At 39.8% G+C, this 25,665-nt stretch overlaps 1 protein-coding gene across 1 annotated transcript in view; it reads left to right on the top strand.

The window, feature by feature from the left end:
• The window catches only part of tmx3b (thioredoxin related transmembrane protein 3b), a 90,551-nt gene extending 65,662 nt beyond the window's left edge, over positions 1 to 24,889 (top strand). Inside the window, exons 14-16 of the mRNA XM_034166863.1 lie at positions 11,879 to 12,008; positions 14,671 to 14,739; positions 24,322 to 24,889. Coding sequence (XP_034022754.1) covers positions 11,879 to 12,008; positions 14,671 to 14,739; positions 24,322 to 24,579 — 457 coding nt within the window. The 3' untranslated portion in view covers positions 24,580 to 24,889. The remainder of the gene's footprint in view (positions 1 to 11,878; positions 12,009 to 14,670; positions 14,740 to 24,321) is intronic.
• The last annotated feature ends 776 nt before the right edge of the window (positions 24,890 to 25,665 follow it).

Below are 25,665 nucleotides of genomic sequence, written 5' to 3'. Positions count from 1 at the left end.
GATTGGTTAGTAGCCAGTTAGCAGTGAAGGTTTTTTGAGGGGATGTTGTTCATGAGTGAAAGCCAGTTGTAACAGGAGATCAAGAGGTAGATTGTAGTATATATGCAGTTTTGAAGTGTTGAGCAGGGAAATGTGTTGAAGTCAAAGCTCTGTTTACTAGTCCAGGTTCCAGCCTTCATTTGTGATCGCTACCCACACAAACTATAATGAGCTCATGCTTACAAGTCAAGTCAAGTCTGGGGGCATGGGCTGATGCCGCGCTGCGCCGCATCCACAACACTACCACTGCCCCGGGTCCTGGATGGCAGCCACCTGGGCAGACAACTGGTTCATTTCCACGTCTCTAAAATAACCATTTATCTGCTACAGTCATGACCATAAATGACTGAAATGAGTTTTGTTTTAGAATGGTTGGGTTCACCTTTCATGAGAGAGTGAGAAGCATGGACTTTGGGAAGGGACTCTCAGCAGAACCCCTGCTTTTTGCACTGATAGTTCCAAGTTTAATTGGTTAGCTATCTCATGAGGATGACTCCCTTTGGTGATTTTAAGACTTACAGTATTTTTGTAAAAAGGCTTTCTGCAGACCAAGTTTTTCCCTACTTTTTTAAAAGTAAAGCAAACACTTTTATTTGAAGGTAATGCTTACATAAGCACATTTTATGGATGTCCCACATTTGTTTTCTTTGGCCGTTAGTATTTTAATGATGGTCTTTGTTGGCTAGTCATCTTGTAACATTCTCACGCCATATTGGTTGGCTTCTTCAGGGTGTTTGATAACTCGCCTGCATGTATCCCCATGAGATTGTTTGCATCGCAACTTCTCAGTTGCTTGTACACTTAACGGTTGAAGTACTGTCTTTTCAGAACGATCATTGTGTCTGTCCGTCATTCAGCGCTGTAAGCTAGTTAGAGAGCCAGGCCACTTCACTTCTGAGAGACACCCTTGTTTCATGCGGAGTTTGCACTACATACTATTGTGGTTGTGTATATCTCGTAAAAGTCTAGACCCTGAATATAACCCAGCAACATTTTATCCAGATGTATTTCCAAGAAAAAAAAGCACATATTTTGAACAATATGGTAATTTACTTCCATTTTTAGCATTTTAGCTTCTGGGATACCTCTCCAAATACTTTTGGAAATGTTTCACATTGGCTTCTGCATTTGATTGTTGAACTTTTGTAAATAGTTTCTTTGTCATTGAGTTTTACAGTGTTTTTGTCATTTCTGCTGCTGAATAAAACATCTCTGATTAACTTTTCCACCCACCAAATTATGATATCATTGATGACTTGGTTTTAATCCAAGTTGGGACCCAGGTTCTCTCACTTTTTGACAGATTCTTTGCCATTAAACTATGCAAAAATTTGATTTCGGTTGATGAGAACATTTTACACAAAGTAGAGTGTCGTTTTGGCTTGGAGTTTGCCAAGGTCAGTCAGATCGGTTTTCATAAGCAGTAATGAAAATTTTCTAGAAATTCATAGAAATCCGGGTTTTTACTTACATGGTGAATGTTTCTGGGTTATTTTTGATAGCATACGTCAGAATCCATTAATGCTCCACATCTAACAGTTGGTGGTGTTAATGCACCATGTTGGTTTACAAACTGCCAATAAACTCGGAAGAAGAACAAGGGTTATTTTTGTTTTCCTGGCCCGCATCAGATTTAGTTTGTAGTCTGTCTTTCACAATGTTTGTACTTGTAAAATTGTTTGGAAACATCTCTGATCAGACGCTACAGTGGATATTTAGTCTCACATTTTCAAGTCCTGATCCAATACTGAGGATTAATGTAACACGGTGCCGCTCAACCACACAGCAGCAAATAAGAGACGCTATTACAGATTTTTAAATGAGCTCTGTGTCGTGTTGAAATGACAAAGGAAATGGATGAAATGTTGTTCTGCTGCAGGGAGACGATTTAAAGTTCATGAATAAATTCAAATGGGTCTGGTTCATCCAAAAGGTCCAAAATGCTGACCCCACGATTTTAATCATCATTAAAGACTCCTGGTAAGTCTTTGATTTATCATGTTTTTGATGGAATTTGTTGTCAGTTATTCAAGTTATTTCACACAAATCAAACTCTGTCTTTAGGATGAATTTACTTCAAACTGTCACCATGCAAATGTGATATGTTAGCCTGCTAAATCTGCATTTTATGGTTTCTTCTGTTAGATGAGTGTGAAATATTCATGTGGAGGAAAATATGATAAATACCTAACATGCTGGTAGAAGTCAGATAGTGATGTGAAAAACATTTGTGTGTCGTTTTGCACAACACTTAAGTTGTGAGTCTCCCAGAAATGCTGACGTCAGCACTGGATGGAAAAATCTGTTATTGTGTTTCCCAAATCAGTGTTCCTGAGAACTAAACGTTATATTGGTGACCTAATGAACAGTAGATGCAGCTTTACTTGTATCAAATTTTATTTTAACACAAATTACTGAAGTCAAATGCTGAGATAAATGTAGAGGTAGAAGAGTAACAGTCCAATGCGAATGTGTGGTTTTAAAAAATAGTATCAGCAACAGACCGGGCCAACGTAGAGTTGCGTACTGTGGTGTACTGACCACGCCGAGCTTATGCAGCCCTACATGGCAATACACTGAGGGACGTAAAGCGATCCACGAAATGGATGCAAAAAATATGCTTAATTTTTTCACGGACTTGCGGCGTAGAGCACCGGATGCTCCACGCAAGTCTACACAACACTCCGCTACTGTATGTAAGTCTAAGCAACACTGCACTACTGTACACCAAGCCTCCACAATTGTAGACAACCCTACTCCAGGGCAAAAAAAAAAATCCTTAAAGTTTTTTATGAGTATCTACCTGCGTTGCTAGATTTTATGTATCCTGCTAGACTTTGCCGGCAGTGAAGCTTCAAAACCATGGAAGAAGAAGAGGCGAGCCAGTCTTCCACCTCCACTAACTCCTCACGGATGGATCACCAGTGAGAGGACATGTCCACATCCACTAACTCCTCAAGGACGGATCACGCGTGCGATCGTCGGCTGTAGCTTTCTTTCACCTCCTCAAATTCTCTCACGATTGTGGCACGTTAACTCCTGGAAATAATGTATTCAGAATTTTCCAAGGTATCAAATCTATTTGCGTGTCCAGGCAGTCTGTAAAAACAGCGTCATGGAGCCAAGCTTATCCCCCTGTGCACAACTGTTTGTTTTTTTTTTTTTCCCATTGCGCGCAACTTACGCAGCCATTCCTGCATACTAGATGCGTAGCACAATGCAACTCTATGCAGGCCCAGTGTGAAAGGGGCTTTAAGCAGAGAAGATGGCCGAAAAATAGAGAGGAAGGAGAGATATTGTCCGTATGTTGAATGGCAGTGATTTAGGAACACGCTTCTGGTTTGATGGTGCAGGGATAATGTTTGTGGTTGACCCCATCAGGAATGATCTTACTTTTCCCGCTCAGTGTAGTAACTCAATAATGCCTGAGATGAAGGTCATCACAACATTGCAGTACCTGGCTACGGGAAAAATGTAAAGTGCATGTAAACTCTATAATATTCATACAATTATTATCAGAGTAAACGATGCTAGCAGCCTTAGCCTAAATGGTAGCCTACAACACTCACCTGTTTGAGAAGAACTTTGCTTGTGTGCTGCAATCTCTGCTCTTGCTTTGGATTGCAGCACATACCAGCGCTTCTTACACTCGTTGCTTGTGCGCACAAGGAGAGGGAATGATGCATTGATTTGTTGGGCAACGTGCTCCCAAGTCTACCTCTTCCCTTGTGCCGTGATCCTGGGACACAATTTCCCTCTTAAAACTCTTTTATTCTCCTCCACAAGCTGTGCCAACAGCAGGCACTGCTCTTCTGTCCACTTGGGCTTTCTAGTTCTTTTTTTAATCTATTTCATTTGGTGTTTTGGTCATTCTGCCAAATCACACCGCTTTTTATAAGGAAGCCAGCAATCACAGGAATCGCTGACAGCTGAGTCTGCATCCGCCATCAATATTAAATACATTAAATAGCAAAATTACCGGCATGGAGAGGAAACCTAATAATAAGCTAATCAATATAATAATCGGCATGTCATTGAGGTACGTTCAAACATTTTCAAACTATCTAACAATTTATTTAATTTTGCTGAGTTTCACTATCATGACATAAATTATTTTCATGATTACACATCTTAATACAGTTCAGGTTATATAATCGGTTGATTTTATTATCCATTATTAGCTCGGAGCGCCGAGCACATTTGTTTTGTTTTTCCTCTCCCCTTTTTGTGACAACCAATCACAGCTTTTAGAAGACTGCATCATACCTAGCAACAGGGTCAACCCTGCCTCCTCACAAAGATACAAGTTTCTGTCCCCTTGTTGTTCAGGTGTTGCTCTCAAACGTCCTGGATCAGTCTTAAGCTAAGATTCCTTGCCAGGAATCTTTAGGTGAAGTTGGGAGCTCTCTGAGAGGACTCTGAGAAGCTCTGTGGATATGGGCCCTGGATTACACCGTAGCTGTTGAGTTAAAGCACGTTGTGATGTTTCGGAGCAGTGATGTGGGGGCGGGAGAGGCTCTGAAACTTCTGATTACTCTCGTTATGAGCGTGATTATTGTGTGTGAGCTTAATAGGCCTCTACAGAATGTTATTTTAATTTCTGGATGTTGTTGTTTGTATGAGTCAGATTATGGCAGACATGGTCTCTTAAGTCCTGTGTAATTAAATGTTTTTGAGAGTACAGTCAGAGTGCTGATATTATACCCGAGTTCCCGATGCGCAGCTGAAATTAGAAAGGTGGTGTTTCTATTTAAGGATGAGAGAGTTGATTAGGCTTTCTGATTTTGTCTGAGTACATACAAATGTATTTTACTGGGCCTAAATTTGGCTGCCGTGGTGCGGGATTAATTGCCCTCCTTTGAGGAATGAAATCCTGGCCTGTCAATGTCCACTAATCCTCTCCCTTAGGAAAGCCATGGAAATAAATCTGATGGCTTTTTATCCCTCTTTCTGTCATCACAGTGATTACTGCGTTCTGGCAGCGATCGCTCTGGCATGAGGCCGCCCCGGCTTTCACCAGGGGCACATAGACACAGACTCATGAATACAAACATATGCGTACCACATAAGCACCACTCGAACTCGGGCTGCCTGTGCCGCTGTTTAAATGTGGGATTATCGAAGATGTGCAGTGGCTGAAAAGCAGAAGTGAACTTGCGTTGAAGCAGCAGGACTGAGAGCACAATCCTCCATTGAGTGCCAGATGATGCACTTGACCAGAACGGGTGCATTGCATTTCTGGACAATTGGTCATGTGACACACTTGCATTTATGTACATTTTGTTTTTGATTTGTTGCCAAATAAGGCAGGAAAGAATTCTCTTGGCTGTGTGTTTAGGGTCATTGTGCTGCTGAATGAACCGTTGCCACAGTCTGCGGTCAAGAGCGCTCTGGAGCAGGTTTTCATCCAGGATGTCTCTGTACATTGCTGCATTCATCTTTCCCTCAATCCTGACTAGTCTTTCAGTTCCTGTTGCTGAAAAACATCCCCACAGCATGATGCTGCCACCACGAAGCTTCACTGTAGGGATGGTGCCTGGTTTCCTCCAAACATGACGCCTGACATTCACACCAAAGAGTTCAATCTTTGTCTCATCAGACCAGAGAATTTTGTGTCTCATGGTCTGAGAGTCCTTCAGGTGCCTTTTGGCAAACTCCAGGTGGGCTGCCATGTACCTTTTACTAAGGAGTGGCTTCCGTCTGGCCACTCTACCATACAGGCCTGATTGGTGGATTGCTGCAGAGATGGTTGTCCTTCTGGAAGGTTTTCCCTCTCCATAGAGGAATGCTGGAGTGCTGACAGAGTGACCATCAGGTTCTTGGTCACCTCCCTGACTAAGGTCCTTCACCGTAATCGCTCAGTTTAGGTGTGCAGCCAGCTCTAGGATGAGTCTTGGCGAATCCGAACCTCTTCCAATTACAGATGATGGAGGCCATTGTGCTCATTGAGACCTTCAAAGCAGCAGAAATGCAGATTTGTGCCTTTAGACAATCCTGTCTCAGAGGTCTACAGACAATTCCTTTGACTTCATGCTTGGTTTGTGTTCTGACAGACATCTGTGGGACCTTATATGTAGGCAGGTGTGTGACTTTCCAAATCATGCCCAATCAACTGAATTTAACCCAGGTGGACTCAAATTAAGCTGTAGAAACATATCAAGGCTGATCAGTAGAAAGAGGAGGCAACTGAGTTCAATTTTGAGCTTCATGGCAAAGGCTGTGAATATTTATGTACATGTGATTTCTTAGGTTTTTTTTTAAAATATATATATATATATATTTAATATTTTATTACATTTGCAAACATTTCAAAAAACGTTTTGACATTGTCATTATGGATATTATGTGTAGAATTTTGAGGGGAGAAAAATGAATTTCATTTTGGAATAAGGCTGTAACATAAAATGTGCTGTGAATATTTTCCAGATGCATTGTACTTTTTGTTACCTGCATTTATTATTTTGTTATCAAAGTTTATTTTGTTTAGTGCTTTGATTCCAGGGAAAATATGTATAAATTGGCATTATAATTATTATTAATAATGAATGTGTGCTTTTTTGGTACATAACTTGCACTAGAGTACAAGTTGCAGGGCCTCCCAAACGACTAAAAAATAAATAAATAACCCGCAACCTATACTTCGGAAATACTATATATATATATATATATATATATATATATATATATATATATATATATATATATATATATATAGTGTGTATATATATATATATGTGTGTACACCGATATTCATTTGACTGCTGCTGAGAAGACTCCTTCTGCAGAAGCTCTGCTAGTTATGTGAGAAATAAGATGACAAGCTACAGAGGCAAGTCTGTACTCGCACATGGGCTAAAGATCATTTCCATGGCAGCAGTGTAAATTTAGCTTTAGATCATGCTGGATGTAAAGTTTTTTATATCACTGAAAAATTTATATATTTTTTTTGACGTGGCAGACTGAAACTAATTTTCAGCTGTCAGTGGCTTCAAGCAGTTTGCAGGGTAATAACTAGAGTACAGGGTTTTTCCACAAATGTTTAATTTCTGATGTTCATACCCAGTTTTTGCAAATCTGCTCAGAAGTACAATTGTTTCGCTTGCAGGTTTAGCTGAACCACTTCACCAAATATTTTCTCTCATAGATCACCCCACCCACAAATCTGTTCTGTGGAATGAGATATTGTGGTGTCTGCCTCTGCATCCAGACCTTCAGCAACATTTAGTCGAATCTGTTGTCATTCTGCTTTCACCAACAGTCATCAAAATAATTTTGTTTTAAAAAGCATTTTTTTTAAACACCACTTTCTAGTCAGGTTGTATGAAAAGTGGCTCATCATTTTGAGTTATTCTGCTAGAAGCACACTGCGCACAGCAGCAGTCAAGAGGAAGTGAGAGCATGATGTCCTTAGAGCGACCAGTAATTTAGGTTTTGTTGTGTGATTGACAACTCAAAATTGCTTCCAGTGAAGTTGAGGATAAAATGGAAAACAAGGACATCACCTGCTAATAATGGACACTCTTAAATACATGGTCTTTTAGGCTACATTCACATTACAAGCTGAAGTGACCTGAATCTGGGTTTTAATTTAGTTTCATTTGTTTTGTAAGATCTGATATAAATAGTTTTGTGTGTTTTATTTTGTTTTTGTGGATGGCTCGTATTTATGCTTTTGAGCTGCATCTCCTGAATTTTCATAGCAGTTGCATAGCCAGAGATTAGCTGCAAATCAGTTCAGAATTAGCACTAAGACCACATGTGCAAGTGGTCTAAATCGTTTGAACAGTATGTATGAAGTAAATAAATAACATTTGGCATTTCCACATTACACTAAATTAGATTTCTTTTACGTGCATGAAAAAACAAAAGACTGATGCGGGCCAAACCACTGCTAATGTGAATGTAGACCTGTATTCACATTATCTGTGGAATAGTCTGAATCTTATTCATCTGTTTGTATTAGACAGCAATGGAAATATAGCCTGACTCTGAGGTTCAAAGATCAGGATCAAAGACCAGTGGTCAAAGGTTAGTGGTCAAGGATAATTGATAAGACTCAAATGTCAGCAATCAGGAGAAAAAGTAAAGTGGTCAAAGATGACCGATCAGGCTCACAGTTCAGCATTCAGGATCCAAGACCGCTGGTCAAAGATGACCGATCATAATTACAGTTCAGCAATCAGCATCAAAGACCAGTGTTCAAAGTGATCACGATCAAAGTTCACCAGTCAGGATCAAAGATCAGTGGTCAGAGATGGTTTGAAAATAGATCAAAAGGGTAGCTCTTTCAAATAAAAAATATAGCAGCAAAAGAAGAATGTCAACAGAGACATAAACAGGACTGTTGGACCTTAGCAGAGGTACACTTTGGTATGCATTCTCTGGTTACCTTTCTGGAAAATTTATTTATTTATTGGTACTTTGTTTCTTTGAGAATCCTTTCGTACAGTTCTAATGACCTCCTGGCTTGTCTGTCTCTCTGGTTCTCCATGAATCTTGTAAGTGCCAGTCCTCTTAAACCATTTAGTGGATTTTAATGAAACTTGAAATTGGTAGATCGTCATCTGATGTGCATGAAGAAAAATAATTCCCATTCTGTGTTATCAAAGGGAGATAATTGGATAGACTTTTGTATTTAATTGATGACTTCATAAGCGCAGCTCCTCCTTAAACCGCCTTATGGATTTCAGTGAAATTTCACTCAGGGATAGCACACCATGTGTAAATGTGCATGAAGGAAAATAATAAACTGGCATCTTGAAGGGAAGATAATTAGATTGTAGTTATTTTAAATACATCATATTTTTCAGTTATGTGCACAGTGGTTAGTCAGTTTGTTAATTCAGGTGCTTTACTACTACTGACAATATAGTACGAGCAGCTCGTATGGCAGAGCAGGAGGCAGCACTTTGTGAGGTTGATCACTGCTCTCTAGTTTCAAATAGGTGCCATCTGTTGGAGTGGATGTGAGGTGAGAGACAGACATTCATTAAGTGTGCGAGTGATTGCAGATCTCAGCTGGACGCCGTCGTGAGCCGTTGATGGCTCCACCACACAGTCGGTGTGTTTGCACACCTGATCTCAGCTAGGTGGTGGACTGGGACAGTGATGGATACGCGTGTGTGGAATTTATTGCCGAGTTGGGTAACACTGCAGGGATGTGAGATGGCAGCGCCATGATGGACTGCGTGTGTGTGTGTGTGTCTCTGTGTTAAGGACTGTGGATGCCTTAATCTAAACCACGCTTTCTTGTGACATTGTGATTTTTCATTATCTAATAACTTATATAATCACTTTTCACAATTATTATTTTTTTCTTTTTACAGTTCAGTGCTTTAACACTTACATATACACATAATTAAAACAGTATGAATTAAACATTACAAAATGATAATAAAATTATAAAAATGTATGTACATAATATAAATATAGCACACAATACATAAAAACAAAGATGTGCTCCTAGTAACTTTTAAGGAGAGCAGTTGTGTGTTTAGATTGGATTTAAAAGACTCAGATTGTTTTATCCCAGACTGCCAAAGTATTCCACAGAAAAGCTTCTTTTAAGCCCCCGTCACACTAGAGGCCGAATGAGCCCGAATGCCGTCCGAATGAAAGTTTGACCGCCATTCAGGCTAAGTCGAGGCGCATTCAAAGACCTCTGACAGCTATCTGAGTGCAATCTGAAAAACTCAGACGTGTGCCTGCAGCCAGCCCAAATGCGGAGCACATGCACCCAACTCTCGAGGTGCATTCAAGGTGGAAAAAGCTTGAATGGGGGTTGAAGTGCAGTCTGATTGCATTCTAGATGTTCTGGGGGTCAAAACAGTCCAATCACATTAGAGTGTAATTCGGCATGGTCAGGCGCATCGAATCCTGCTGGCATGTCCCGAGTGTGCATTGGATGAGCCGGACAGCACCCTGGTGCATCATGTTTGGTGTGCTAAGGACATATTGTAACGTGCAAAGTCTGTGGCACGCAGTCATTATGTGCACTGGACATGAACATTACGCAGTCACACTGAAACCACAGCGTGTCACTGTGAGTCAAAGCATCACACTGCCACGGACCAGCGCGCCGCTTCTGAAGGTGATGTCATATTCATAATAAACCTTACATTACAGATACATTGTCATTCCCTCTCATAGGTTAGATAATGTATGTAAAATATCATGATCATCATAGCTGTAACACCATGTGCAGAAGTGCCGCATCGCGCTGGCACCCCACAGCGTGTCAATGCATTTCAGAGGCGTGGTGCGCCCCGGTGCAGCTGATCGGAGTGTCACAGCTGTAATAAACATAATATGACATACACACCATGTCGCTCTGTAGGAGGACTGATGGTGTAAGGCCATTACAGCTTAAATAAGAATAAACACTCACCTTTGGAACGCTCCAGGTGCATTTCACAGCGCAGGGCAAACACCAGCCAGGAGCTGCAGTCTGTGATGAGCTCCCTCTTATCCTGGCTGTGCCGTGAGCTGGCAACATCAGCTCACAAATGCCTCGTCCACCACGAATTATATATCCTATATGATGTGCCGTCCTGTGGCGTGACACACGCCGTCCAGCAGGACAGTGTGACACACAGTTTGCCAGAGGCCACATGGGAAAAGTGATCTTTGTTTTTCTTGAATGAAAATCCATCTCCATCTTCATATTTGTCATCCAGCTCTTGTCCCACAGAACCACTGCAGACTGTGCTCTTTTTGGCCATTATCTGGCAAGTTTGGATTTTAACCTTTTTTTTTTTGTTTTGTTTTTCATTTTATAGTTTTAATTAACAACACTTATTTGTCAGTCAACATGAATCTGGTCTCATAATCATCATATTTTTGTTTCTGTTGTGATTATTATTTTGTAATTTTGTGGTATAATATTGGAGTTTCTTTGTTACACAGTGGGTTAAGAAGTTGGGTTATAGATATGTAGACATGGGTTCAATTCCTAGTCATGCCGCCCGTTTGTGTCCTTGGACAAGACGCTTCATCTGCATTGCTCCGGTCCACCCAGCTTTAAACGGTTACACAGTAAATTTTGCAGAGTAAAATATACTCTGCAAAGGGACAACATTTGGTCCCAGTCCAAATTTTAAGTACAAAGTTAAATACAGTCTGTTGTAGAGTGAAATCAGCTTGACCATCTTGTCAAATCAACTTTTTCAACTCCAGTAAGAATCATATAAGTCATAAGAGTTGATAGAGTATATTTAACTCTATTTGGACTGGGACCAAATGTAGTCCTGGCAGATTATATTTTACTCTGCAAAATTTACTGTGTTTACTGTGTTTAATTTAATGTTTTGCTACATTTCTAGTCCTCGTCACAGGTCTCCAGCTGTTTATCTGAGATTAGCCCTCCGAACCGCTTTTTCCCAAACCACGGAAGCTGTTGTGGTGCTGCACGATGAGTTTACTGTACGTTTTCTTTCTGCGTCGCTTGCTATCACTTTGAGTTTGTACATTAGGCTGTAATCTGGTTCTCTTTGTTTCCCCCTGTCAGTAATTATTGTGTTTATCACCTACACCAACATACAGCATAAAAGATGTGATTTGCTCAGTTGTTTGCATAAAAGTTAGAAATGTCATTTTAAAAATAGCCTTGGCTGCATAGTCTCATTCCTCTGGGGGGGAAAACAAAAACCCTCTTTCAAAGAATTCCCATAGGAATACTTGGGTTACACAGAGTACAAAAGGTTTGTTTATTTCAGTGTTGTGTTGCAGTTTGTTCTTTAAGAATCTTCTATTTGTTCCCATGTAATGATGCATTTTAATCATGGCGGTCGAAGGTGACGAGGTTAAAAAGATTAAAAGCCGTTTTTCTTCTTTTTGTCAGTGAGGTGACTGTGCCCTCCGTTATCATCCTCAACACATCCAATGAGCAGTACTTCCTGCCCAGCGAGCCCGTCGAGACCACGGAGCAGCTGGTCCAATTCATCAGCAGTGTTCTGAATGGTTCTGCGCAGGTCCAAACCTTTCTTTTTCCTATTCCCTTCTCCCACTCCTGATTGTCTTCTCGTGCTGCAGCGCTATAATCACACCAGTAGTCTTCATTAATCTTTTCTCGCAGTTTGTCTCCTGCACAGAAAGTAATTACGTGATGTGAGATTCTGCCTGTTTACATTGTGTATTGCCACCCGTCCTGAAAGGATTAACTTCAGTAATTCTGTCATCTATTCAAACACTGGGATTAACGACAGGACTGTGTTGTAATCTGGAGAGCTTTTGGAAAAGAAACACCATCACTTTTCCTGTCCTCTGGTGCATCCACCACATGTATGAAGGCCAAAGACAAACAACCAGCAGTCCTGTTGGCTTTCCCACAAACATCCGGACTATTTTTTGCTTGGCAAAACAAACGGCCTGCCACGAAATGAGCCGCATCAGAAAGCGTCATGTTTCTCCAGGTTACACCACCGCAGCTGTTTGTGCTTTACATGGAAATCTGCAGAACACAACTGCAGCAAAACTGATGTGCAACAAAAGCCCACATTAAGTCATGCAATTACAAATAATTCCTTTTGTGTAAACACAAAAATCATGAGCACAGATAGCGTGTTTTCCCTCTTACATAGACAGAATTGGCATGTTATTGGTCGATGTCATGCAGCAGCATTCCCTTACGCACGCTGCAGAAAAAACGAGAAACGCAGAATTATAATGCTATTTCCGTGCATGCATCTGAACTGCAGATATCTGTGCAGAAATGTGACCCATCTGCAATTAGATAATTGCAGGTGGTGTGACGTTATAGGTAGATAAAATAAACCATTACATTCTCTGAAATGTGAACAATTTTAAAGCTTAATTTTTTTTCTCTCACCCTGATTTGCTGACTTCTCATTAGGCGGTGCAGTTGCACGGTTCATTTTAGCCACAATTCACTTGACTGTCACTGACAAAGTGGGTGTTGTTGATATGGCGTGGTCTTCTGGACATGTTCAAAATACTACATGCTGCCTGAAAAGAGTTTTCTGCAGTTTTCCTCAAATATAGAGGCATGGGAAATGTGCATATATATATATATATATATATATACACAACCCCTGGCAAAAATTATGGAATCACCGGCCTCGGAGGATGTTTATTCAGTTGTTTAATTTTGTAGAAACAAGCAGATCACAGACATGACACAAAACTAAAGTCATTTCAAATGGCAACTTTCTGGCTTTAAGAAACACTAGAAGAAATCAGGAAAAAAAATTGTGGCAGTCAGTAACAGTTACTTTTTTTAGACCAAGCAGAGGGAAAAAAATATGGACTCACTCAATTCTGAGGAAAAAATTATGAAATCATGAAAAACAAAAGAATGCTCCAACACATCACTAGTATTTTGTTGCACCACCTCTGGCTTTTATAACAGCTTGCAGTCTCTGAGGCATGGACTTAATGAGTGACAAACAGTACTCTTCATCAATCTGGCTCCAACTTTCTCTGATTGCTGTTGCCAGATCAGCTTTGCAGGTTGGAGCCTTGTCATGGACTATTTTCTTCAACTTCCACCAAAGATTTTCAATTGGATTAAGATCTGGACTATTTGCAGGCCATGACATTGACCCTATGTTGTCTTTTTGCAAGGAATGTTTTCACAGTTTTTGCTCTATGGCAAGATGCATTATCATCTTGAAAAATGATTTCATCATCCCCAAACATCCTTTCAATTGATGGGATAAGAAAAGTGTCCAAAATATCAACGTAAACTTGTGCATTTATTGATGATGTAATGACAGCCATCTCCCCGGTGCCTTTACCTGACATGCAGCTCCATATCATCTATGACTGTGGAAATTTACATGTTCTCTTCAGGCAGTCATCTTTATAAATCTCATTGGAACGGCACCAAACAAAAGTTCCAGCATCATCACCTTGCCCAATGCAGATTTGAGATTCATCACTGAATATGACTTTCATCCAGTCATCCACAGTCCACGCTTGCTTTTCATTAGCCCATTGTAACCTTGTTTTTTTCTGTTTAGGTGTTAATGATGGCTTTCGTTTAGCATTTCTGTATGTAATTGAAATCTCTCGTGTTGGAGCCATGATTCATGTCAGTCCACTTGGTGCAACAGCTCTCCAAGGTGTGATCACTCCTTTTTAGATGCAGACTAATGAGCAGATCTGATTTGATGCAGGTGTTAGTTTTGGGGATGAAAATTTACAGGGTGATTCCATAATTTTTTCCTCAGAATATTTTTTTTCCCCTCTGCTTGGTCTAAAAAAGTAACCGTTACTGAATGCCACAATTTTTTTTTTCTTGATTTCTTATAGTGTTTCTTAAAGCCAGAAAGTTGCCATTTGAAATGACTTTAGTTTTGTGTCATGTCTGTGATCTGCTTTTTTTCTACAAAATTAAACAACTGAATGAACATCCTTCGAGGCCGGTGATTTCATAATTTTTGCCATGGGTTAGGGTATGTGTGTATATGTATGTGTATGTGTGTATATGTATGTGTGTATATGTATACACTGTGTCAAGGTGCAGAGATCACTCATTGCAGTACATTTTACAAAGCTCCACATATGGACCTCGGTATATCAGCAGTGAACATAAATACTTGTATAAAACGGGTAAAACTATCAGATACTCCAGAAGCTTCCTTGATTAAATGCTGTCTCTGTCTGCTGCAGGCGTATGGAGGTGACGGCATTATACAGAGAATAAAACGCATTGCCTTTGATGCCCACGCTACCATAGTGGTGAGTTGTTTTTAAATTTCATGTGATATTTAAAAATTTTGCTTTAGTTTCACTGCAGAGCTTGAAGTCCACATCTGGTATTTTGTTTGCATGCAGCAGAAAAAAATCATTTAAAATTAAGCAGATCTTTTTTTTTATTTATTATTAAAAAAAAAAAATCCTTGTTCTGGCTAATGGCAGTTAATGGAAAATCTGGTTTCCTACACTACAGTCAGTTTTCAAGCTCTTCACACTCACAAGCTAATTAGCTAGTCTGCTAAATGAGGATAGCTGTGTATGTCTCCCAGGTGGAAAATGCACTGGAAATGAGCATTGGTGGCCTTGGTACTATGAGACCTGAGCTTTACACATCAGCCACATCTTCCTTTAATTTCCATCATGCATGTGAGAAGATTATTCCCTGCAGTCATCCCACACATCAGGTGGCAGACTAATATATGGGGTATTATGTAAGCAAAAGTATCTTTCAAACAAACATCAACCTAAAACAGACTCTAATGAATCATGTATCAACATTTGAAATGTTTCAGGTGAGGCAGTGAAGGACTTTGTAATATTGTACAAAAAGGAGAAGAAAGTGTTTGTGGTGAGTGTGGCGTCAGGTTGAGTGGTGTGACTGTTGATTTGCCTTCCAGTTAATGTGTAACAACCCTTGTTCAGTGTTGATATGAAGTCATTCTGGAAGTGTTGATGAAACTGCTTTGTCACTTTCGAATACAAATATAGTTTCGTACTTGGCCACATTTGATTTCTACACCAACATGGATGAATGTATTTTTAATTTTCAGTTGCATTATAAAAAAAATCGATAAAAAGCATCAAAATGTCTTTATTCAGAATGTCAATCTTGTCTTTTATTATAGCTTTCATTTTGACATGATTTTTTTAAAATTGTTTGTCTATTAAGTCATTCACTACCCTACTAAAATTTCCTAGCCCGTATAATTATATGTGCTGACATGACACTTCTACAGTGTTAATAACATGTTGACCTTCATATGTGTGTCTTTGAGATCAAGAGATGCCTAGAAAGAGCTTATTGCTAGCCTGAGTGGTTTGGTGATGGCAGTATTTTTGCAAGGGAATGAAGAGCTACATCATTGGGGTCTTGGTGCGTCCTGTGTGGTTGTGAGACTTGGACGTCGTAAGGCGACGTCTTTGGTGGATCCTTGGGTAATGCTGGAATGACCTTGTGTCAAACAAGCAGCTACTTCGGGAGGCTCACATAAGGCATATTGCTCGCATTGTGAGGGAACATCGGCTACAACATTTTGTCCACGTGGTTCCGTTTCTCTGGGCTTGATTCAACCTGCAGGTGCCTCTGTCTTCAGGACTCCGGCGACTGGAGAAGGCCACAGGTACTAAGGGTGTAACGATTTGTTTTAACAAAGATTTGATTTAGTTGTATCACTATTCATGGTTTTCAATACAATTCAAGGATGATGATGGTTCATTTAGAACGATACAACGTTCTAAACGAAACGATTCAGTGACTTGAAATCAATTCAGTAACGTTTTAGCCAAAAATTCATGAAACATGAAAGCAACATGGAATGTATTAAATAAAACAATGAAACTAAACTCTGAACAAAAACAGCTACTGGATTATTTTATTGAGAATGATGTTGTGTACATCAACATAAAAAATACTGTTAATGAATTACATTTTTTTTTTTTTTTTTACAAATACTGGAGCTAATATCGCAAATTCCATAAATACAATTAACAAAAGAAATAATTCAGTCTGTTGGGGTTGGTCAGTGAACAGGAAATTTATATAAGATGCAATGAATGAAATGACGTGAACAAATAAATAAAATTCAACCTGTGTGACTGTGTAATAAATACTTGGATAGTTGTGCGAAGTGGGTAATCTGTGGACTGAACTGGTCTTGTTCGTGGCGATACCTGTGATGATAGCAGGATTTTTATCAGAGATTTTCCACTCTGTGCAGGCTTCACGCAGTAACGTGACAATATTTTTAATTATTTTCCCCTGTTGATTTGAGCATGACATCCAGCCGTCCGTCATTATTCCTCTCCTCTGCAGCCGCCATGCTATGTTTTGTCATCTGCTGGCGCGTGGTGATGATGTCACAGACAGGCAGACTGAATCAAGTAACGTTTGACGCCTGTATCATTGAAAGTGCTACCAAGGTGTTATCTCTGGTTTATTCCCAGTTGTTCTACTCTAAAATTCCCAGTTCGTCTACAGCTAGGTTCCTGGTTGGTCTACTCCCATTTGGTCTACTTTTAGGAAAGGACATAAATCCCATTTCCTCTGCTCCATAACCCTAACCCAACCTCTTATAATTCAAAATCTTGTAAATAATTAAGAAAAAATAAGAAAAATACAAGAGTAGATGAAATGGCACTACTCTACATTTCTAAGAGTAGACGAACTGGGAGTAGACCAAATGGGAAGTAGACGAAATGAGAGTAGACCAACTGGGAACCTAGCTGTAGACAAACTGGGAATTTTAGAGTAGACGAAATGGGAGTTGACCAACTGGGAATAAACCGGAAATAATGCCTTGGATTTAAGTTATGTTTATTTCCTAGTATCGATACAATCGATTGATTACCTTTTAAAACGTTATTAGATTGATTATATGTCGTCCGGAAGGCCAACATGCCGAGCACAGATCGATGTAGTTGGATCATAGGGATATAAATCGATACATCGACGTAGTAGATGAATCATTACACCCCTAACCAGTACACCCGCATCTGACCTGGCTGCAGCACACAGGTGGTTATTTTTGAGAGGTGGGGATGGACCGATTGTGATGCTGTGGATGCAGTGCCGCGTGGCACCAGCAAATGGTCCCAGACCAGAACATCTTATATAAGTGATGAACTCCCTCACACCATATGTCACCTTGATAATATGCATATAAACATTCCGGTCCCTGAATACAACATTCAGAAAAGAAACCAGGATGCTCTGCAGAGAATATACAATGTTGGCCAAAAAATAAATAAAAAAATAAGACGCAGTATGTGGATAAAGGAGGAGGAGGTAGACGAGTGAGGCTGCTCAGCTTTCGACTCCCTTTTTGTTCCTTAAGTAGATGGTACTTTTGGGAGAAAGCAGTGTTTTACTTCACCAAGGGTGTGATAGGAATGTAAATACAGCTGTGTTCTAATGCTCTTAAATTGGTGCAATTGTGTTGTAAGCATGGGTTGGCTTAAACACACCAGCATACTTCAAAGAAGCTGGAGCTTTCAGGGCGGAAAGACGTTCTGTATTCATTGTGCAGAGTCCCAAAACGCAACTTGTGTTTTTCCTACTTTCACCTCCAGCTGTGATTGGTCAGGGCCTACGGCGTGGATTCCGCTTTTGTTTGGATTCACTGCTTTACTTGCCGCTGAAGAAACAAACCTGGAATTCACACATCTCCAGCAGCTTTTCAGCAGGAAAAAAAAAAACAAATCTTTTGCCTTCTTACGCTTGAAAATTTCCACAAGACAATGTCACTGCAAAGACTTTAAGTACTAACAATTCTAACAGCAGCTGACATGAAATTAATCTGTGCTCTTTTGCACTGGCAGTTAACTTGACACACTATTGTTTTTCAGAGCTTTATGCCTCGCTCCCACCGAGTAATAAGCCATGAATAATGAGCCACGCATGGGTGTGTCAGTGATTATTTCGAAGAATGATCCGCATTACAAGCCGTCACGTATCTGCTACTAAGGCTAAAATTAGCTTGTGTTTTATGGACTACGATGCGTTCAAGGACATTGTCACTGTACTCAAAGGACTGAGGAGTCTCAAAGAAAATTGCAAAATGACGTACAAGAAATTGCATTTGAAAATTAATAGTAGTAGCAATAATAATAATTATAAGTTATTTTGCCATGAAGCCAGAGTTGACGTTGGCATGTTTTGATGGAATCTGTGGAGGAATTTAAGTGAAACGTTTCACACAAAAGCATTTTTCCCCCTTATTCCACATTTTCAGTCACGTGCAGGCATGTTTGTCACATTCAGAACATCATGCTGGTTATTTTCCCTCACTGTTGTTATTTGATACAAGGCAGAAATGTTCTCTGGGAGCGAAGTGAAGGCTGCTCTCTATCTGTATGCATTGGATGGCAGGAGCATGGGGAAGCAGCTTCATTAGGCTTAATGACTCATAGCCAGCTGTGTTAGCATAGCATAACCATCTCCACCTCTAGCAGACTACATTGCAGCACTGCACACAACCAGCAATTACCATCTCGCCGCTAAAGGCAGTGACTGTAAGGACGTGAGGGAAGCTCTTGTTCTCAGCTCACTGGCTGACGCAAGTTGTGACCGAATACTCCGTCCTAGGTAAATTATGTCTGATGTATCCTACATTAAGGCCAAATGACCCTTTGCAGAGTCATCTTTTAGTGATTCAGGGTTTGTTGTGCTGGCAGAAGATTTAACTGGCACATGCTTTAAATAAGATCATAAGTCCCTTCGGCTGCTCCCTTGTTTGCACTTGGGGTCACCACAGAAAATCCAAGGTGGATCTGCATGTTGAATTGGCACAGGTTTTATGCTGGATGCCCTTCCTGACGCAACTCCATATCACATGGAGAAATGTGGCAGGGATGGTATTGATGGCAGGTATTGGAGACTTTAACATTCGTATAAATAAGCCCTCTAATCTCCTCTGCAAATAATTTATGGAAATTGTGGATGCATTAGGATTCCAGCAATGCATTCATGACTCGACACACATTAGTGGTAATACCCTGGACTTGGTTCTCGTACGTGGCTTCACTGTCACAAACAACGACATCTTGCCTCTTGCATCGGTGGTCTCTGACCACTCGTTTATTAAGTTTATATTTACGCTGTCGCATTTGGTGGAGCAGCAACCTTGTCTGTTACTGCAGCGAAGTATTAAACCGTCAACTGTGCCTGAACTCGACGCTAGACTTCCTGAAATTTTAACTTCAAGTTTAGTGAATGTTCAGTCAGTGGACAGTCTTGCGGATAGCTTGAATTCAGTGCTCAAAACTACACTTGGTAAGATTGCACCTCCTTTATTAAGGCCATGCCTTCCCAAGGCACAGTCGCCTTGGTTCAGTGGTTACTTGCGCGACCTTAAGCAGAAGACTAGAGGTTTAGAACGGAAGTGGTGTAGTTCCAAATTAGAGGTGTTCCGCCTTGCATGGCGTGATGCTATTTTGGATGATAAGCATGCACTATTGACTGCAAAGTGGGCCTATTATTCTGATTTGATTAATAAAAACAAGCATAATTCAAAATTCTTGTTTGACACGGTAGCATTTCTCATTCATGGACAGCCACCTGTTGGTCGTTCGCCTTTTTCAGCACAGGACTTCCTGGACTATTTCGTGAATAAATTAGAAGATATTAGGTCGAGTATATCTCAGCAGGCCTTGGTTCAGCCATTGCACCCTGCTATTGAGGTGGGTGCTAACATTGAGGTGCTACCTAGATTCACTGAATTTAATAGTATTTCACTAGGCTTGCTGACGAAATTAGTGACGTCTACAAAAAGCACAACGTGTTTATTTGACCCCATAAGAACAAAACTGTGTAAGGACCTGCGGCCCATTCTTGGGCCAACCGTCCTGGAAATTAATCTTTCACTAACTTCTGGATCTGTTCCCAAATGTTTTAAATTTGCAGTGGTTAAACCATTACTTAAGAAATCCAATCTCGACCCTAATGTATTGAAAAAATATAATTTCACTCTAAAATTTCACTCTAAAATAAAAAAAAAGGTGGTTTCACGGCAGCTCGTGGACCACCTCATTGAGAATAATCTTTTTGAGCAATTGCAGTCTGCTTTTAGAAAATATCACTCCACAGTGACAGCGCTTACTAAAGTAGTGAATGACCTTTTTACGAGCAATGGACTCGGACACCACTACAGTCGTGGTGCTTTTGGATCTTAGTACTGCATTACTTGATAGGCTGGAGAATCATTTCTGGTTTACTGGAACTGCCCTTGCGTGGTTGACATCATACCTGTCCAGTTGTTCTTACTGTGTTTTGCGCAGTGGCACTACCTCTGATCGTAGGGACATGAAGTTTGGGGTTCTGCAGAGATCCGTTTTAGGCCCCCTTGGGAATATACTGCGGCATTTTGGGATTGCCTTTCATTGCTATGCTGATGACACCCAGTTGCACACACCGATAACTGCTGGTAATCTCATTCACATAAAATCTTTGGAAGATTCCCTTGTATCAGTGATAAGTTGGATGTCTAGTAACTTCCTACTTTTAAATTCTGATAAGTCTGAAATGATGGTTCTTGGTCCAGCAAGGTATCAGCATCAATTTGATCAGCTAGTGCTTATCTTAGGTTTGTGTGTTATACAGTAGTGTTCAGAATAATAGTAGTGCTATGTGACTAAAAAGATTAATCCATGTTTTGAGTATATTTATTATTGTTACATGGGAAACGAGGTACCAGTAGATTCAGTAGATTCTCACAAATCCAACAAGACCAAGCATTCATGATATGCACACTCTTAAGGCTATGAAATTGGGCTATTAGTTAAAAAAAGTAGGAAAGGGGGTGTTCACAATAATAGTAGTGTGGCTTTCAGTCAGTGAGTTTGTCAATTTTGTGGAACAAACAGGTGTGAATCAGGTGTCCCCTATGTAAGGATGAAGCCAGCACCTGTTGAACATGCTTTTCTCTTTGAAAACCTGAGGAAAATGGGACGTTCAAGACATTGTTCAGAAGAACAGCATAGTTTGATTAAAAAGTTGATTGGAAAGGGGAAAACTTATACGCAGGTGCAAAAAATTATAGGCTGTTCATCTACAGTGATCTCCAATGCTTTAAAATGGACAAAAAAACCAGAGACGTGTGGAAGAAAACGGAAAACAACCATCAAAATGGATAGAAGAATAACCAGAATGGCAAAGGCTCACCCATTGATCAGCTCCAGGATGATCAAAGACAGTCTGGAGTTACCTGTAAGTGCTGTGACAGTTACAAGATGCCTGTGTGAAGCTAATTTATTTGCAAGAATCCTCCGCAAAGTCCCTCTGTTAAATAAAAGACATGTGCAGAAGAGGTTACAATTTGCCAAAGAACACATCAACTGGCCTAAAGAGAAATGGAGGAATATTTTGTGGACTGATGAGAATAAAATTGTTCTTTTTGGGTCCAAGGGCCACAGACAGTTTGTGAGACAACCCCCAAACTCTGAATTCAAGCCACAGTTCACAGTGAAGACAGTGAAGCATGGTGGTGAAAGCATCATGATATGGGCATGTTTCTCCTACTATGGTGTTGGGCCTATATATCGCATACCAGGTATCATGGATCAGTTTGGATGTGTCAAAATACTTGAAGAGGTCATGTTGCCTTATGCTGAAGAGGACATCCTCTTGAAATGGGTGTTTCAACAAGACAATGACCTTGGTTCCAAACCAACAAAATTAATGCCTCGCAGATGTGAAGAAATCATGAAAAACTGTGGTTATACAACTACATACTAGTTTAGTGATTCACAGGATTGCTAAAAAAGCAGTTTGAACATAATAGGTTTGAGTTTGTAGCGTCAACAGCAGATGCTACTATTATTGTGAACACCCCCTTTTCTACTTTTTCTTACTAATAGCCCAATTTCATAGCCTTAAGAGTGTACATATCATGAATGCTTGGTCTTGTTGGATTTGTGAGAATATACTGAATCTACTGATACCTTGTTTCCTATGTAACAATAAGAAATGTACTCAAAACCTGGATTAATCCTTTTAGTCACATAGCAGTACTATTATTCTGAACACTACTGTACATCATATGGACAAAGTGAGGAATCTTGGGGTAATTTTTGATCCTACATTGTCTTTTGACCTCCACATTAGATACATTACGAGCACTGCCTTATTCTGTTTGTGAAATATGGAAAATTTTTGTTTATTTTGATATGTAACAGTCACATCACCTTCTTTTGTCAGCAAACAGAAGTAATAAATGTAGTAATACACAAACCTCTGCCAGCACTAGTTTCCAATTGCACAATTTTTTACTTTGGAAAAATCTTTCAAGGTCAAAGTCTTGTTAGAAGTGGCTTATCATAAGCTAAATTAAATGTGGTCAAATGTCAGGAGTATGTATTTAGTTCATGCACTTGAATCAAAGGTTTTTTTTTTTTTTTGTGGTATTGTCAGGGTTTTGTTTTTTCGGTTTCTGAATTCTTTTCAGATCAATTTCATAGAACATTGTTTATCTCTGTTATGCACAATTTGTCATTGCTTTTTGACACATGATTTCTGACTGATAACTGTAAGACAGATAAACAGGTATAGAATTGGAGCCTCCATTCAATTTTGGTGGTGTAGGTAAATCCAGAACAGGAAAATGAGAGGGATTGAGGCACTTTTGATTGAGCTGTAATGCAAAGTGTACACCAAATGGGCTTTTCAATATTAAATTCAAATGTCCACAAAATCCACAATCCAGATCAAACTTTGTCAGGTGATAGTGAGTGTCAGTCTGCACCTCACTTTCAAATATGAGAGTGATTGGGGCACGTTTGATTGAGATATAATGTAAAATATATTAACCCTAGCCCACATTAAATGGGGTTTTTTCAATGTTAAATTTAAATGGCCACAAAATCTGTAATCTGGATCAGATCCAGTTTAAACTTTGTCAGTCGATAAAGGATACCATCCTACATAACGCTTTCAGATATGAAAGAAATTTGATCTTTTTTGACAGAGTTACGAATTTTTGGGAATTTGTTCAGTGTTAAAGGATAGGGATTTTTCCAACATTTTTGCTGACTTTGACCTTTGACCTATGACCTTGAACATTGAATCAATTCTTGCCTATCTGGATATGAGTCCTCTTTAAAAAATGGTATAATGATACATGAAAGGTTGTGGGTTACAGGCTATTCACAAACAGACCAACAAACAGGGGTGAAAACATAAGGTAAAACTACAAAACCGCCACAGTTTCCACAAAATATTTGTGTTCTAAATATGGAGCATGGTTGCTAATTTTTAATGACATAATGAGTAACATTTCAGTGTTGAACCACAAACATAAAAGCTTGTCTGAAGCGTTCGCCGGTGATTCGTTCTGACCTCTGCATGTGATGTTTGCATTCCCTCGACTTTAAAAGCTAATTGGAGGCTTTTCACCTAATGAAAAGTGGCTGCTGAGAGAGATGCGCCTCTTCTATAAATCGTTGAGACGCAGCAGCGAGCTGAATTGAAATCAGGCAGTGAGAGGAATGAAAGAAGTGGTTATAAATAATTTGTTACATCTCTTGTCTTGAGAAATAAAACTGAAAAAGCGGCTGCGTTTGAAAAGGATTCTGGCTGATGTTGGCGTCTGCAGACAGAAAAACTCTCTACTTGCATTTTTATTTGTTTTTTAAATTGCATGAACAAGTTGGTTAAGAGTTGAACACTTACAGATCTCCTGTCTCAAACCGTTAAAACTCCAGATTGTGACAGAATGTGTGTCTTTTTTTTCATACAAACTTATTTCATTTGCTTTTTGTCTCTGTTCTCACTCTGCACTTTTTTTTCTCCACATTTCCTCTCTCCTTCCCTTTATCTCTTTCATCTCATGCTCGTGACTTTTCCCTCATCAGTCGGTGTTTCGCAGCTCTCCGATCCTGGGCTGCTTCCTGTTCGGCCTCCCGCTGGGTGTAATTAGCCTGATGTGCTACGGCATCTGCACTGCTGAATCGGATGACGGTTCTGATGACATAGATTCGCTTAAGAGGGAGGGCCTTATTGATGAAGAGGAGGAGAGGCGTCGCGCCACTGAGCTGGAGGGCCCAGACGAAGATGAGGACGAGGAGTCGGATTTGGAAGAAAAGGATCCCGAGAAGAAGAAAACAGATTAACACGAGAGAGAGAGAATGAAAGGTTTAGTCGAAACTCAGAGACATATTAGTGCATTACTGTTCCGCTTCTTTGTTTTTCCCTCTCGAAACCTACAACAGACTGTTCTGTCATCTTTGACTCACGTTTAAAATTTCCAGTCTTTTTTTTTTTTTATTGTAACGTCTGAGAGAAAAGGAGACTCCTTTGAAGTAAACATACGAGCCTGCTTGAAATCTTAAGTACAGACTTTAAAATATGTGTAAATAGCCAATTGTATAAAATTTGAATATTTTAAGCAATTTCCAAAGTTACTGAAGTCCAACAGCAAAACTAAAGATTATATATTGAATTTACAGTAAATTTTACAGTTGGTTTTCTTCAGGCAAGTCAGGGTCTGATTACATGAACTTTTCCAAGTCACTAAATATGTATCTTTTACTTCAATCATTGAGAAATAACGGGATGGTCAAATGTCATGTTTATAAAGAGCTTTAGAAACCAGTCATAAAATTAAATTAAAATGGTTAACACACACTGCTTAATAAATCTATCCGGTATGTAGGGAGTTGAGTGAGGGTAGCCACCAAGACACCCAGGAGATGAAGCATTTGTTGCTGGGATTGTAAAAACTTCACAGCACCAAGTTTTGCCTGATGGATCACCACTTACACAGAGAGAAGGACTTCAATGCAAGAAGATAGACCTGACTCCCCACCGTGCCTTTTGGTAAACTATAGCTGAAATTTCATGTCTTCAATTTAAGCAATTCATTCTGTGCTTCACTCTATCTCAAAGCTTTGGAAGTAGTGAAGAAATGGACAAAAGGTGGTCTATGTAAAGTCTTTCCAAACACATCTACAGAAGCCTTGTTGTGGGTGTCTTGGTGGCTTCCCTCACTAGTCTCCTCTTTGCACAATCACTCAGTATTTGAGAACTGTCTACACCAGATTTAACAAATAATGTCATGCAGTTTGCATTTCTTAATAACTAATTCAAACTAAACTAAGACATTTTAGTGATATAGAAAATGTTCCTGTGTTTGCTGTTTAACTGAAAACTGGTCGTGAAATTGATCATTTATGGTAAATTCACCAGTGTGCCAATAA

The sequence above is a fragment of the Thalassophryne amazonica genome, chromosome 1, assembly GCF_902500255.1.
Source record: "Thalassophryne amazonica chromosome 1, fThaAma1.1, whole genome shotgun sequence".
NCBI classification, from domain to species: Eukaryota; Metazoa; Chordata; class Actinopteri; order Batrachoidiformes; family Batrachoididae; genus Thalassophryne; species Thalassophryne amazonica.
This window is presented reverse-complemented; position numbering and strand designations above follow the sequence as displayed.